Source organism: Mobula birostris, chromosome 9, assembly GCF_030028105.1.
Source record: "Mobula birostris isolate sMobBir1 chromosome 9, sMobBir1.hap1, whole genome shotgun sequence".
Lineage (NCBI taxonomy): Eukaryota > Metazoa > Chordata > Chondrichthyes > Myliobatiformes > Myliobatidae > Mobula > Mobula birostris.
In genome coordinates this window covers 30971399-30988510 of record NC_092378.1, presented here as the reverse complement: position 1 = coordinate 30988510, position 17112 = coordinate 30971399, and the positions used below count along the sequence as shown (strand labels likewise).

Here is a 17112-nt window from a genome sequence, read left to right as displayed (position 1 = left end):
AGGTCATATTCTGCATGGAGGTTGTTGACCAGTGGTGTGCCTCAGGGATCTGTTCTGGGACCCCTTCTCTTTGTGATGTTTATAACTCTGAGATGTGCTGTAGGCCTGGTGTCATTGCTGCCATGCAGATCAAGGGTCTGATACCTTTAGAAGAAAATGAAATTGACAGACAGCCAGATAGAGACCGAGAAGCTCATGGTCAAACGTGCTGTACTTCCTTTCGGCAGGATGGAGCTGCTGGCTGAAGGCAGTGAATGGCTGCCACACGCCTCCAACCAACTGTTCATGCACAGCACCCACAGCACAGTCTGAAGTGTCAGTAGTAATGGCTATAGGTGCGTTAGGGAGCGGATGCACCAGTAGGGTTGCGTTGGAAAGAGCTCGTTTGGTATGATCAAATGCTCTGGTCATGTCCACTGACTAATCAAGCACATGATTAGGGGTGTTGCCTTTAATTGCCCTATATAGGGGGAGCACAAGTTCAGCAGTTCATGGAATGAAGCAGTGATAGAAAAACTCCTAAAAACTCCTATTGACAACCGAAACTGGCCTTTACCAGGGTTAATAATCAACCCGTGTTGACTTAAGCACTCAAAGTGTGCAGACATGAGATCCACGTTCGGATCTGGATGAACTATCGACAAGTACGTCATCCAGGTAAACAAAAAGAAAATCTAAGTCTTTTAATACAGAGTCCATCAGCTGTTGGAAAGTCTGTTGCATTTTTCAGCCCAAACAGCATGCGCAGAAACTCAACGAGGTCAAATGAGGTTATCACAGCCGTTTCGCGAATTTTGTCCCAGCACGCAGGCACTTAATGGTAGTCCCTAACTAAGTCGAGTTTGCAAAAAGTTAACTTTCTGGCTTGGATGTGTGCGACCGAGTAACAATCGGGGACAGTGACCTTGTCAAGGTGTCGGTCATCGCCACATGTGTGACAAACACCAATGGACTTGGGGACCATATGGAGGGGCGAAGCCCGGGGGCTATTCGACCGGCGTACAATGCCAAGTCTTTCCGTAAACACAGCTTTCGTGGTTGTCAGCTTTTCTGGGTCCAGTCTACACATGTGAGCATAAACTGGCGGGCCAGTTGTAGAAATGTGTTACTTGACCCCATGTTTTGTGAGTGTAGTGGAGAATGTGGGCTTGGTGAGGTTTGGGAATTCACTCAGCAGTTGAGTAAACTCACAGGCAGTGGTGCATGTGCTTGACAGAATCGTTGTGGGAACTTACTCGGGGAGCAGGGTAATGACCCAAAGTCACTGACATCCACAAGCTGGTGATTCTTAAGATCGACTAGAAGTCCTTTGGTACACAGGAAATCAGCATCAACCGGTAGTCTATCCACTTTAGTCAAGATGAAATCCCATCTGTAACATCGCCCACTGAAGCAGAGTGTCATTTGTCATGTCCTGTAAGTCTGGAACCTGCTGCCATTGGCGGCCTCCAGCAAGGTATCATCGTTCTTTGCCTTCTCAATGGGTAATGCTGGCAGCGCACTCACTTGAGCACTCATGTCACACAGGAAGCGTTGCCCTGAGAGGGAGTCCGTAATGAACAGTAGATGTCCCTGGCAGCTGGAACCCACTGTGTTCACAGACTTCTGATGTCTCAATGCACTGGCACTCTCATGTCTGCAAGACGGTCAGCACTTGCTAATTTTTGTACCAAAGCAAGCTTGGTAAAAACACTTCTTGCAGATATGCTTAAGTTGGAGACCTTGCTGACCAGACATATGGAGACCGGGAAAGGAGGAAGAGTGATGCACCTTTCCCAGGCTGAGTGTAGACTATCTGCTATTTTAGCAAGCTCCCTGAAAACCTACACAGGTACATTAGCAAGTGCTATGCGAACTTGATCAGGCATTTTCTGAATGAAGAGTTCTTTAACAATAAAGCAGGGATGGTGATTTTCCAGGAGAGACAGCATGTGGTCCATTAGCTCTGATGGCTTAGCATCACCGAGGCCAGACAAGGAGAACAACTGTTTGGCGTGCTCAGACTCCAGCAGTCCAGAAGTCTGTAAAGGTGGATTTTCAGTGATCGATATTTATCATGTTCAGGCAGATATTCTAGTAGACTTAACACTCTCACAGCTATGGAGTTGCTGAGAAACAATAGTGGTGTTGTCATCAAACTTAATTATGGAATTTAAGCTATACTTAGCCTCGCAGTCATAAGTACAAGTCTAGTAGAGCAAAGGGCTAAGCACACAGCCCTTTGGTGTACTTCTGTTGATGGTGATTGCGGAGAAGATGTTGTTGCCAATCTGAACTGACTGGGGTCTGCAAGTGAGGAAATCGAGGATCCAATTGCATTGGGAGGTATTGAGGCCAAGGTCTTGGAGATTGGACACTGGCATTGAATGTTCAGCTGTAGTCGAAGACGAGCATCCTGATATAATCTGGGGTCTAGAAGTTCCATTGCTGAGTGAAGAGCCAATGAAATGGCATCTGCTGTGGACCTGTGGTAGGCAAACTAGAGCAGATCAAAGTCAGTCATCAGGCAGGAGTTAATATGTTTCATCACCAACCTCTCAAAGCACTTCATCACAATGGATGTAAGTGCTACTGGATGACAGTCATTGAGGCAAGTTGCCATGTCTTTCTTAGGCACTAGTATAATGAAGCCTGCTTGAAGCAGGTGAGTACCTCAGAGTGCTGAAGTGAGAGGTTAGCAATATCAGTGAACACTCCAGCCAGTTGATCAAAGGTTCATTTTATTATCAAAGTGTGTATGTACAATACAACTCTGATATTTGTCTTCTCCAGATAGCCATTAAATACAGAAAGGCCAATGGTGTTGATGAAAGAAAAAGAAAGGAAACAATACTGGCAGACACTCAAAATCCACCTCCCCCCCCACCTGCAGCAAAAACAGCCACAATAACAATCACTGACCCCCTCCTCACAGCAAAAAACAGCCACAATATCACTGACCCCACTCGCAGAATGAACAGCACCGAACATCGAAACCACCCCACACACACACACACAATTAACAGACCACCCAGTCGCCAATAGTCCACAAGACAGAAAACACTAAAAAACTGAAGGAGACCAATATAAACTACAGGATCAGCACAGGCTGTAGTAGGGATGCTTGCCGTGGCTTCACCCTCCTGAAGGACCCTCTCACATCGGCCTCAGAGACTGAAATTACAGGGTTGTCAGGGGCTGTGGGAGTCTGTAAGGTGCCTCCAGGTTTTGACCATCTTTGACAGTCAAAGTAAGCGTAGAAGGCATTGAGCTCATCTGGGAGCAAAACCTTGTTGTCACCAACGTCACTTGGTTTCACTTTTGTAGGAGGTGACAGCATTTAAGCCCTGTCACAGCTGTTGAGCATCATTCAGTGATTGGAGTTTAGTCTGGAATTGCCACTGCACTGGTAAGATGGCTTTCCGGAGATTATACCTGGACCGCTTGTATTTTACTTGGTCATCAGACCTGAATGTCACTGATCTGGTCCTCAGCAAATTATGGATTTCTTGGTTCATCCAGGGCTTCTAGTTGGGGAAGGCTCTGAATGATTTTGTGGGGACACACTCTTCTATGACTGCTTTTATAAAGTCTGTGACAACTGTAGTGTATTCATTCATATCTTCTGACGAGCGCTTGAACACAGCCCAGTCCACCAACTCAAAGCAATCCCGTAGCCGTTCCTCTGCCTCCCGTGACCACCTCTTTGTTGTCCTTATCTCTGGAGTCTTGCTCTTTAGTCTCTGTCTGTATGCAGGTAGAAGGAAGGCGGCCAGATGATCAGATTTCCTGAAATGCAGTCCAAGTATGTAACAGTGGTCGAGTGTGTTGAGACCCTTCCTGCTATAGGAGATATGTTTATGATAAATGTGCAGAGATTTCTTCAAACAAGCCTGATTGAAGTCCTCGACAATGATTTGAAGGCGTTGGGGTAGGCCATTTCTTGTTTGCTAGTTGCAGCACTCTGTACCTCAAGCGCTTGTTTAATTTTGTGTAACACCTTACTGAAAATGATACTGAACACGGTCACTGTTTACAAGAATCCTAAGCCAGTTAACAAATTAATGCCTCTGCCCCCACTTGTGACAATGAAATTTGGTCCAAATGCTCTAATGTATGTCCTTGGACATTACATCAGTTTCCTTAACTGATTCCAAACTGGAGACGGGATGTTAATGCTGAGAAGATCTCATTCGTGTAAGCTGTACAGCTTTACTGCCAAGGAGACCCCTTATATTTGAAGTAGGAAGAGCATAATTAACTGGCATGTCTATAGGCTCATCTCCAGAGATCAAAACCCAGGGGAGACTAGATTTCAGACCTTCAGCTTACTATCTGAGAAAAAGGTCTGTGGTTGTAGCTGCAGACAGTGGCACTGCTGGGAGATATATACAGGAAACTTTATACTTTATACTTAACAACTACTTAAGATCGAACCGATGAGGATCAGAGGTAGGACTAGCCAGTTAAAAATTATTTTCACACATGGTTAGTGTGACAAATTCATATTTTTAGGAGCGATAGATGATTAGACTGAAATTAACTGAAATCTTTTATAAATAGTTTTGTACATACAGTTCCATTATTGCATTAAAGTTTCATCCAACTGATTTATTTAGAGGAGTGTAAGTGGAGGTAGCTCAAGTTTACAGTATGCTTTTTGGTCTGGCAAGGATCCTAATTAGCAGTAACTCTTGGATAAGAGTATTAAATAAGGGGATATCACACAGAAGAGAGAAACTCCTGGTCAGAATGGAATGCAGGTTCCATACACTGTACTTCTGCAGCCTACCACATGCACAAAATGGCAGTAAACTGCAGAACCCAAAAACTAGCAAGTGCAGACCTAGGGAGTCACAAATCTTGAACCACACACGCAAGTTGGTATCTATTCAGGATTTTTTTTATTGCTTCCTACATCACTCACTTTTTAAGACTGTGAACAAAAGACAGTTAACAGTTTGATACCTGCTTTCCTCCTTTATTCCTGTCAGTGTATTCGAGTCTGGTTTGACTAGGAATCCTGAAGCCAAGTCAAATGCATCTTCAAAGAGTATCTGCGAAAAGGGTTGAAAAGCAAGACTATTTATTATGCAAAAGAAAAAAGTGGCCAGCGTAGTTCAGCAGATGAAGTAAACTACGGGGGGTGATTGATATGTTCGTGGCCTAAGCTAGGAGTCAATCTTAGAAAGCCTAGCACATTTATTTTTCCTACATTTACACACTTAGTCCAGTGGTCGTGGAGCATACGGATCCCTTCTTTGTAGAAATCGGCGTCTTGGACCTCCAGAAAGTGGTCCACAGCAGGGGTGATTGATAAGTTCGTGGCCTAAGGTAGAAGGAGATGAGTTATTAACTTCAAACTTTCTGCATTTTCACTCAATGAGTTGACTGCACCTGCATGTAACGAGAACGGTATAACTCATCTCCTTCTACCTTAGGCCACAAACTTATCAGGCGCCTCTGCTATAGACCACCTGGAGGTCCAAGACGCTCTTGTTACATGCAGGTGCAGTTCAACTCTTTGAGTGATAATGCAGAAAGTTTGAAGTTAATAACTCATCTCCTTCTACCTTAGGCCACGAACTTATCAATCACCCCTGCCGTGGACCACTTCTACAAAGGAGGGATCCGTATGGTCCACGACCACTGGACTAAGTGTGTACATGTAGGAGGGGACTATGTTGAAAAATAAATGTGCTAGGTTTTCTAAAATTGACTCCTTCTACCTTAAACCACGAACTTACCAATCACCCCTCGTACATTGCCGGTGATCTAGTTAAATTAAAATGGGTCATTCTTAATTTTCGCAAATTTGCTCACACATCTATAACTACTGATGAGGCCTGAAACCATGAGACAGAACATGATATAAACCTTTATTCAGTAAAACTACGCAGCTACAAAAACACAACAGTGCATCTAAAGCTCGACTATTTAAACGGTTTACCGAAGAACATTCCAATTGTTGTCAGGAATAACGACCGATCAGTGAAAGTCAGCCTGGGATTGGTTGTCAGCTGACCAATAGATGTTGGTTGTTTCAGTTCACTGTAACACCTCCCTCTTGAAGATGATTACCTGTAGGACTTGAGTTGGGGGTTAACTTGGATTGGAACAACTGGCTTGCGCTGGAGATCAGTCATTCTTAGTGGTTGCAGGCTGTCACTTTCTTGTTGCGATGTTGTTTCAGATGTTGGATGCTGTGGCAGCATTGTATACAACACTGCACAGTTTTCTTCCCAAGGACACTTTAGCTGGAGATGTCCCCTTGAAGCCTGGATGCAGTGTAATTCAATATGTCAGCAGAAATGTGTTGTGAGTCTTGGCCGATGCTCCTTCCCCTCTTGATTTCAGAAGCAACCATTTGAAGGTATCCACAAACTTTTCTACTTAGCCCTTGGACTACGGATGATAGGAGGGCGAGCATATGTGGATAATTCCGCTGTTCTGCAGAATGCACCAAACCGCTGTGCACTGAATTGGGTGCTGTTGTCAGAAACATCCCCAAGTGGTTGAAGATCTGCAGCATGCAACAAATGCAGGTCTTTATCATTCTTGACTTCATAGGTAATACTTCTGGCCATTTGGATTAGGTGTCAACCAGGACAAAGTAGGTACACCCGTTGATTGGGCCAGCAAAGTCAATATGTACTCAAATCGAAGGTCTGGGAGCCTGAGGTCCTGGTTGTGGATCAGCTCTACCTGGATTCCTTGCTGCCACAGAACACTGTGTACGCTGCTTGCATCCAGCTGTGATATCTTCTTCTATACCTGGCCAGTACACAAAGCTTCTTGCCATGGCTTCCATTCGATTGATGTCTGGGTCACCATGGTGGAATTGGTTCAGTACTTCTGCTCAAAGTGTTCATGGAATCACTATTGTCTCCAAACATTAAGCAGGAGTTCACAGCCAAGAGCAATGTACGATGTCGGTAGAAGGGCATGACATCTTCCTCAGCCCATTGACTGACCATCCATCAGCGAGGTACCTGGAGATACGCTGAAGGAGAGGATCTGCAGACATTTCTTCTCTGATCTTGTCAACCATGACCGGAAGACCTTCAGCAGTGTCCAATACAACCTGGTGGATTTCGCAATCAATTGAAATCACAGCCACACCTACACCTTTGTTTTCAGTAACCTGATTCATAAGTCTGGAGACCAAGTTCCTGGGCTGATGTGCACTTGAATTCAAAGTGGTAAGCTAATATCATTGTTGCCCAACTTTGCAGGCAATTAGCTGTATACACCAGGCTGCCCTTCTTAGACATGTAGATGCACAATAGTGGCTTGTGATCAGTAAGGAGAGTGAAGTGTCTGCCATAAAGCATCTTGTGGAATTTCTTCACAGCAAAGATGATTTTGAATTTGTCACTAGTTACTTTTAGTCAGTTGCTTAGGTCAAAGATCTAGTTGCGTGCATGACAGCTTTCTTGGAACCTTCAGGGATGATATGAGCTATAAAAGCAAGTACCCCGTAGCTGGATGCATCCGCTGTGATGACGATTAGCAACTGTGGGTTGAAATGCATCAAGAGAGGGTCAGATGACAGCAAATTTTTCACTTGATCAAAAACCTCTTGCGAGTGTTTGGACTATTTCCACGTGGCATCCTTGTTGAGCAGGGTATTGAGTGGCTCCCTCAGCTAGTGCATGGCTTGGAGGACTGATCATACCCAAAAATAATTGTAAAGTGCCGACATCTGATGGTGGAGGCATCTTTAAGATAGTGGCAATGTTCTTGGGATCTGGGCAATGACCGTGCTCATCCATGATGAATCCAAGATACTTGATTAAAGACATCAAGAGGCTGCATTTTTCTGCACAAAGTTGCAGTCCAAAGTCTTGAGGGTTGTCTAAAATGTGATCCAGACATTAGCATAGTTCTGTTTGATCCATTCCCACCATAATGATGTCATCAAGGTAAGCGGCAACACTGTTACCAGCACTCAGCATGCTATCCATGGAAAATTGAAGGAGCCACCTTTACCTCAAAAGGCAGACAGAGGAAGCAAAACAACCCCTTATGTCTTGTAATGGTGAGAAGCTCCTGTGAATATTCCACCACTTCTACCTGGAGGTAGGCTTCTATGAAGTCCAAACTTGCAAAGTAGCAACCACAGGCCAATTTTGCAAAAAGATCTGCAGGTACTGGTAATGGGTACTGATGTGTCTCCAGAGCCACACTAAGACCAATTGACGAGTCTGCACACAACTTCACTATATGGATGGCTTTCTCGATGATGACTACCGGAGCTGCCCAACGTGAGTAACTGACTGCTTTGATCACACCAACTTGTTGCAGGCGATCTAGCTCTTGCTCCACAATTGGTAAGGTTGCATATGGCACTAGCCTTTTGGGACAGAAGACTGGCTTTGCATCTGGATGGAGATGGAGTTCTGCTTGTATGTAATTGCAGTGATCTAAACCATCTAGAAACACTGCTGCAGAGTTCTGTTGCAGTTGTGGTATGGTCTCACATACTGTCATTGACTGACATGTGTTGAACGGCCAATGGCTTCATACAGACCTCATCCAGAGGGATGCACCTAAGATCAAGTTTGTCCATCTAGTCCATGCCAAGGACATTCAGATCTGGCTGGTCTGTTAGGGAACACACACCACTGAGATTGGTTACCGTTCAGCCTCACCATGCAGTGCAGTTCACCAGTCAGCAACCACGTGCATTTGGAGATAATGGTAATGTCTGATGTTGCATCTTGAACAATTGATTGTTGACGTATTTATATACCGCCTCCTAATGGTGAAGTCAACTTTGAATGTAACCATTAAACTGCTTGAATCTTTTGAAACTTCTTGCTCTTGTATTTCACTGGCCTAGAAGGCATTGAAGGATGGCAAAAGTCCTCTTTGAGACCATGGTACTGGCATTGTCTGTGTTACAGTGATTTTTGGGTTTAGGACATATACATTTAGCAACTGACTTTGGCTACCAGTCTTCACATCAGAAAATATATTGTAGATTTAATTTGGAGAGCAGCTCTGAACAATGGGTTCCAAAAAGCCGTGAATCCCAGACCAGACAATGCTGATTAAAATTCATTTGGATGTCTGTGGCATGGATGTGAATCAGAACGTGTGAAGGTTGTATGTAGTTTCAAAGAAAGCATTGCCCATACATTGTAAATATGGAGTTGTCCTCTGATATTTGGCACATAAAATACTGAGCCCCATGTTGGGTCAGGGAGACCTTTACATCAAAAGTGTCTCCATATGAGGCCTGCTGTGCCTTGTTTTGTCGAATAAAGAGGCTGCTTTATATCTACCAGTACTCTTCTCCAGTGACTTCATTCACACAACAGTCGGCAAATATGTTTCTTATACTGGCAGATTGTTGCATAATGTCACACATCAGAGTTCCCACAAGCTGTGTCTGGCCGCTTAGAGACCTGCTAGTGATGATGTCTGGGCCACTGGAAGCTGCATTGACACATTCCTGTTGACCAAGTTGGAATCATGTTTCCGGTTGATCAACCGGTGACATCCTTGAGCCATATCAGGGACCTGCTCCAGTCTGGCTTGGAGCTACTGGCGAGTGCCTGCATCACCCGGTGCCTGAGGTCCGCATTAAAAAAATCAGACATTTCAACTGTGATTCAGTCATGTTACCCAGCTTGAACTGTTCTTGTTCGCAGCTGACAACCCCAGCATATGTGATGAACTTATCGGCGATGATAGTAAAAACTCAAGAGAGATGACCCCAAGAATGCTTGTTGGCTGTTGGACAACTCCATCAAATGCTATGCCACACGGGTTCTTAGGCAGAATGAAATTAAAATAACACTCATGTTCAGCAGTACCCAAATTATGGAGCAAGGTGGGTGTCTTCCAAGAGTTGTCTTTACTGGCGAACCCAACCCAGAAGATATCCTCACATTGTCTGAACCAGGATTCAAATCTAACTCCTGAAGTGGCATCGAACTAGAAATTGGTAAAGGTCGCAATAACTGATTGACACAAGTTCTGTTCAGTGTTTGACACTGACATCTTTGGACCTATTGATAACCTGCTCATCAAAATTTTGATTAACTTCCAGCTGGGCCACCTCAAATTGAGCTTGCTGCTGTTGCAGAATTGCACGCAAGTCATCTGCTGAAATTGCCATGTCAATATAATACAGCACCTCGCATCGCCTATAATAACTGATGAGACCCAAAGCCAGGAGATCGAACAAAGCCAGAACATGAAATAAACCTTTATTCAGAAAAACCAACATCTCAAAACTCAACAGCACATCCCAAAGCACAACTATTTAAATAGTTTACCCAAGAACCATGACCAATCAGTGAAAATCAGCCTGGGAATGGTTGTCAGCCAACCAATAGGCATTGGTTGTTTTGACTCGCCATTACACAAATAAAGCACAAATCCACCCTAGAGTTAGTAACCTAATTTCTATTAATGAATGGTGTCAAATTCAACATTTGACTGAATGAATTTCTGGATGATCATACTAGAATTGTATAAATCACTAATCATGTTAGAGCTTGAATGCACTTTATAGCGTTATCACCAAACTACATCTTCATGAATTCCAGAGGGGCTGTTCCTTCATCAATTTGGCTGGTAGTGTGGAATCACTACATAGAACAACCCTTTTCCTCTAATTACTTTGCCTTACTACCTTTCTCTGCACCTTTGAGACCCCTCTCAAAACCCCGAGCAGAAAAGCAGCTCAAGAACGGACTCCTGGCAAATGTTAAAACAGTCCAGCAAACAGAGTTTCAGTGAGTTAAGTATTATTTGATTTAAACAAAGAGCTTAGAAAAAACATAGAAAAACATAGAAAATAGGTGCAGGAGTAGGCCATTCGGCCCTTCGAGCCTGCACCGCCATTCAGTATGATCATGGCTGATCATCCAACTCAGAACCCTGTACCAGCCTTCCCTCCATACCCCCGATCCCTTTAGCCACAGGGGCCATATCTAACTCCCTCTTAAATATAGCCAATGAATTGGCCTCAACTGTTTCCTGTGGCAGAGAATTCCACAGATTCACCACTCTCTGTGTGAAGAAGTTTTTCCTCATCTCGGTCCTAAAAGGCTTCTCCTTTATCCTCAAACTCTGACCCCTCGTTCTGGACTTCCCCAACATTGGGAACAATCTTCCTGCATCTAGCCTGTCCAATCCCTTTAGGATTTTATACATTTCAGTAAGATCCCTGCTCAATCTTCTAAATTCCAACGAGTATAAGCCTAGTCGATCCAGTCTTTCATCATATGAAAGTCCTGCCATCCCAGGAATCAATCTGGTGTACCTTCTTTGTGCTCCCTCTATGGCAAGGATGTCTTTCCTCATATTAGGGGACCAAAACTGCACACAATACTCCAGGTGTGGTCTCACCAAGGCCTTGTACAACTGCAGTAGTACCTCCCTGCTCCTGTACTCGAATCCTCTTGCTATGAATGCCAGCATACCATTCGCCTTTTGCACCGCCTGCTGTACCTGCATGCCCACTTTCAATGACTGGTATATAATGACACCCAGGTCTCGTTGCACCTTCCCTTTTCCTAATCGGCCACCATTCAGATAATAATCTGTTTTCCTGTTTTTGCCACCAAAGTGGATAACCTCACATTTATCCACATTAAATTGCATCTGCCATGAATTTGCCCACTCACCTAACCTATCCAAGTCACCCTGCATCCTCTTAGCATCCTCCTCACAGCTAACACTGCCACCCAGCTTCGTGTCATCCGCAAACTTGGAGATGCTGCATTTAATTCCCTCATCCAAGTCATTAATATATATTGTAAACAACTGGGGTCCCAGCACTGAGCCTTGCGGTACCCCACTAGTCACTGCCTGCCATTCTGAAAAGGTCCCGTTTATTCCCACTCTTTGCTTTCTGTCTGCCAACCAATTTTGATTCTGCCACATCAATACCTTACCCTCAATACCATGTGCTTTAAGTTTGCACACTAATCTCCTGTGTGGGACCTTGTCAAAAGCCTTTTGAAAATCCAAATATACCACATCCACTGGTTCTCCCCTATCCACTCTACTAGTTACATCCTCAAAAAATTCTATGAGATTCGTCAGACATGATTTTCCTTTCACAAATCCATGCTGACTTTATCCGAGGATTTCACCATTTTCCAAATGTGCTGTTATCACATCTTTGATAACTGACTCTAGCATTTTCCCCACCACCGATGTTAGGCTAACCAGTCTATAATTCCCCAGTTTCTCTCTCCCACCTTTTTTAAAAAGTGGGGTTACATTAGCCACCCTCCATTCCTCAGGAACTAGTCCAGAATCTAAAGAGTTTTGAAAAATTATCACTAATGCATCCACTATTTCTTGGGCTACTTCCTTAAGCACTCTGGGATGCAGACCATCTGGCCCTGGGGATTTATCTGCCTTTAATCCCTTCAATTTACCTAACGCCACTTCCCTACTAACCTGTATTTCTCTCAGTTCCTCCATCTCACTGGACCCTCTGACCCCTACTATTTCCGGAAGATTATTTATGTCCTCCTTAGTGAAGACAGAAACAAAGTAGTTATTCAATTGGTCTGCCATGTCCTTGCTCCCCATAATCAATTCACCTGTTTCTGTCTGTAGGGGACCTACATTTGTCTTAACCAATCTTTTTCTTTTCACATATCCATAAAAGCTTTTACAGTCAGTTTTTATGTTCCCTGCCAGTTTTCTCTCATAATCTTTTTTCCCTTTCCTAATTAAGCCCTTTGTCCTCCTCTGCTGGACTCTGAATTTCTCCCAGTCCTCAGGTGAGCCACGTTTTCTGGCTTGGGAAATAAACAGTTAGGTAAGTCACTAATAGTAATAACATTTTAATATTTTGTGAGCTGAGTTCACCTAATATCTAGGGGCATGGATAGGTACCTCATGACTATGACACGTACAAACTCCAGGACGTTTCTTCTGTTCTGGACCACAAATGCAGTAAGTATCATTAAACAGGGAATTCAAGTGTTAATCAATGACTAAGGTGGGTGTAGTCCATTTGTGAGGGCGGGTACTTTGTGGATAGCACTTTTCAGGACACTATTACTTTGCAGCACAGCAGAGGGAATGGATGCCTGCCAGAAAGACAGAATGGTGCAGGAGAGGCCTAAGAATTCTATTGTCTTTAACCAGAGGACTATTCTACAAGCCATAAACTAGCCACAAGGATAAAGATGAACACATCTGTAAGAAGAGTTCAGAAAGCCACAATAGTGACGATGGGAGAATAGGACCTGTGAAATAGACCTAACAAGGAGAGGAAGGACCTTCTGAAGTGGATTCAGATGAACCTTGAAAAGTACATCTCTGGGACAATAAGAAAATGAGCAGAGCCAAATAGAATAAGTAACAATGTGAAAAATGGCACCATATCAGGAAGTTTAGAAAAATAATGGAAAGGGATCATAATTGTAAACTTCTGAAGGGTCAGTTTCACAGCTATGAGAACAGATGTTGCTCAGGCCCATCTGTGGTATTTCTTCGAGAAACATTAATACATACAAGACCATTCAATATAATGCCAATTACCAAAGTTCAGATTGTAAGCATTCAATGAAAAATAGCAAAATACAAAATATATATTAAGTAATTTTTCACAGTGCTTCCCAGAAAATATTGTATTTGGAACTAAAACACACTTGAATCAAAAAAATCTTAATTTTTAAGGAAAGTGAAATAAAACAAATAGGGTAATATCATTCTGTGCTATTAGGTTAGGAGAATCCCAGCACAACATCTACAAACAGAAGGACATTCACACAACCGTTATAATCTTTGGCACTGTGATTCTTGTGGCTGGGGATCTCCAAAAGAATAAACGGGCATTTTACATTGCTGAATAAATAGAGTTTTAGTGGCAGGAACTGATTAATCATGTTTAAAACATTTTTGGTAAGGTACCTCATCGTGATTGGATTCTGAAGAGCCACTTGCTCCCTGGCTGTCTAAGACTTGGTCCCTCGCCAAACAGTCCATTGACAAAGGTATCTGCAAGGTGATTTGCTCGCCTGGGAAGAAACACGCACTTTGAGAGCATTTCTTGAAGATGTCTGTCTTCCCCTCCACAGACATTTCTTGCCAGAGGTGAGAAATTGCTTTGGATACAATGGGGAGGGTGATCTGTTCCATCGATACAATCTTGTTCTCCACCAAAAGGTCTACTGTTTCTTTATAAAAATTCAAGTAGCTGTCAGTAAGAAAAAGAAGACAACGTTTCAATTAACTTGGAAAATAAAGAACAATATTGAAAGTTTCAGAGCCTGACACATGTGCCTCGCCACATGAGGTGGTCATAAAAGGCACTGAAGACGTTTTGTTATTGCTGTTATTGATGTGCGAAGATCACAAGCACATATCAATTCCTTTGATCTGTAAATAACCAGTTGAGGCAATAGTACCTTTTATTACAATGTCACCACAGCAGACAATATATAATTAAAGCAGTCATTCTCTTTGGTGTCCTTGTAACATGCTATATTTGTACATAATATATAGCACTACCAAATAATGGTGTTTCCCTGATTAGTTAAACGTAACGGGTTCCTAATCTTGGAGAAAACAGGTTCAGAATACAGAAAGACTTCTACTGAAAAATCTGAGAGAAATCTGATGGCACATCACTCTTACAATAGGACTGAAAGAAATGTACTCATCTCATCAACTGAACAATGGCGTTCAGCATTAAGCTGCAAGCAATAATAGAGTAATACAGCTTCTATAATTCAAATAACATGAAACAAGTCCTGCATTTACATGCCGAAGAGATGCATAACAGAACCAATCAGGTTTGTACCTGAACATGATACTGTGACAAGCTATGTCAGAAGATATACAAAATGCTGAAGAGGTGAGAGCTGAAAAAAACCACATACATGCACCTGCTTTTCAAAAAATAGTAATTGATAATTCTTCCATGTGTCCTGAAAATGTTTCACTCATTCTAATTAGGTAGGAGAATAGCAATGGTGGAACATTTTCCTTAACCTTTTTAGACTTTGCTGTTGGAGTGCTCTTAATCTATTTGAAAACAGAAATTAATGGGGCAAAAGAGGGAAATGGCCAATTAACGAAATATACCATTGTCAAAAAGGCCAGGAAGGGAGGCAGGTGGGGCGTGACACTGTTGATCAGAGATAGTGTCACGGCTGCAGAAAAGCAGGAGGTCATGGAGGGATTGTCTACTGAGTCTCTGTGGGTGGAAGTTAGAAACAGGAAGGGGTCAATAACTCTACTGGGAGCTTTTTATAGACCACCCAATAATAACAGGGACATCGAGGAACATATAGGGAGACAGATTCTGAAAAGGTGTAATAATAACAGAGTTCTTGTGGTGTGAGATTTTAATTTCCCTAATATTGATTGGCATCTCTCTAGATCAAGGGGTTTAGATGGGGTGAAGTTTGTTAGGTGTGTTCAGGAAGCTTTCCTGACACAATATGTAGATAAGCCTACAAGAGGAGAGGCTGTACTTGATCTGGTATTGGGAAATGAACCTGGTCAGGTGTCAGATCTTTCAGTGGGAGAGCATTTTGGAGATAGTGATCACAATTCTATTTCCTCAACCATAACATTGGAGAGGGATAGGAACAGACAAGTTAGGGAAACGTTTAATTGGAGTAAGGGGAAATATGAAGCTATCAGGCAGGAACTTGGAAGCATAAATCAGGAAAGGATATTCTCAGGGAAATGTACGCAGAAATGTGGCAAATCAGGGGATATTTGCGTGGCGTTCTGCATAGGTATGTTCCAAAGAGACAGGAAAAAGATGGTAGGATACAGCAACCATGGTGTACAAAGGCTGTTGAAAATCTAGTCAAGAAGAAAAGAAACGCTTATGAAAGGTTCAAAAAACTAGGTAATGATAGAGATCTAGAAGATTATAAGGCTAGCAGGAAGGAATTTAAGAATGAAATTAGGAGAGCCAGAAGGGGGCATGAGAAGGCCTTGGTGAGCAGGATTAAGGAAACTCACAAGGCATTCTACAAGTATGTGAAGAACAAGAGGATAAGACATGAGAGAATAGGAACAATCAAATGTGACAGTGGAAAAGTGTGTATGGAACTGGTGGAGATAGCAGAGATACTTAATGAATACTTTGCTTCAGTATTCACTACGGAAAAGGATTTTGACAATTGTACAGATGACTTACAGTGGATTGAAATGATAGACTTTAAGAAAGAAGATGTGCTGGAGCTTTTGGAAAACATCAAGTTGGATAAGTCTCCGGGACCGGATGAGATGTACCCCAGGCTACTGTGGGAAGTGAGGGAGGATGTTGCTGAGCCTCTGGCAATGATCTTTGCATCATCAATGAGGACAGGAGAGGTTCCAATGGATTGGAGGGCTGTAGATGTTGATCCCTTATTCAACAAAGGCAGTAGAGATAGCCCAGGAAATTATAGACCAGTGAGTATTACTTCAGTGGTTGGTAAGTTGATGGAAACGATCCTGCGAGGAAGGATTTATGAACATTTGGAGAGGCATAATATGATTAGGAATAGTCAGCATGGCTTTGTCAAAGGTAGGTCGTGCCTTACAAGCCTGATTGAATTTTTTGAGGATGTAACTAAACACATTGATGAAGGAAGAGCAGTAGATGTAGTGTATATGGATTTCAGCAATGCTTATTGAGAAAGGGACCCCATGCAAGGCTTATTGAGAAAGTAAGGAGGCATGGGATCCAAAGGGACATAGCTTTGTGGATCCAGATTGGCTTGCTCACAGAAGGCAAAGAGTGGTTGTAGATGGGTCATATTCTGCATGGAGGTCGGTGACCAGTGGTGTGCCTCAGGGATCTGTTCTGTGACCCCTACTCTTTGTGATTTTTATAAATGACCTGGATGAGGAAGTGGAGGGATGGGTTAGTAAATTTTCTGCTGATACAAAGGTTGGGGCTGTTGTGGATCGTGTGGAGGGCTGTCAGAGGTTACAGTGGGACATCGATAGGATAAAAAACTGGGCAGAGAAGTGGCAGATGGAGTTCAACCCAGATAAGTGTGAGGTGGTTCATTTTGGTAGATCAAATATGATGGCAGAATATAGTGTTAATGGTAAGACTCTTGGCAGTGTGGAGGATCAGAGGGATCTTGGGGTCCATGTCCATAGGACACTCAAAGCAGCTGCGTAGGTTGACTCTGT

General features: G+C 43.1%; 1 protein-coding gene across 1 annotated transcript in view; it reads right to left on the bottom strand.

Moving 5' to 3' along the window:
* Positions 1 to 17112, bottom strand: part of LOC140203284 (stimulated by retinoic acid gene 8 protein homolog) — a 35274-nt gene that overhangs the window by 6287 nt on the left and 11875 nt on the right. Inside the window, exons 5-6 of the mRNA XM_072269298.1 lie at positions 13876 to 14161; positions 4948 to 5036 (exon numbers count right to left, since the gene is read on the bottom strand). Of these exons, the coding sequence (XP_072125399.1) occupies positions 4948 to 5036; positions 13876 to 14161 (375 nt within the window). The remainder of the gene's footprint in view (positions 1 to 4947; positions 5037 to 13875; positions 14162 to 17112) is intronic.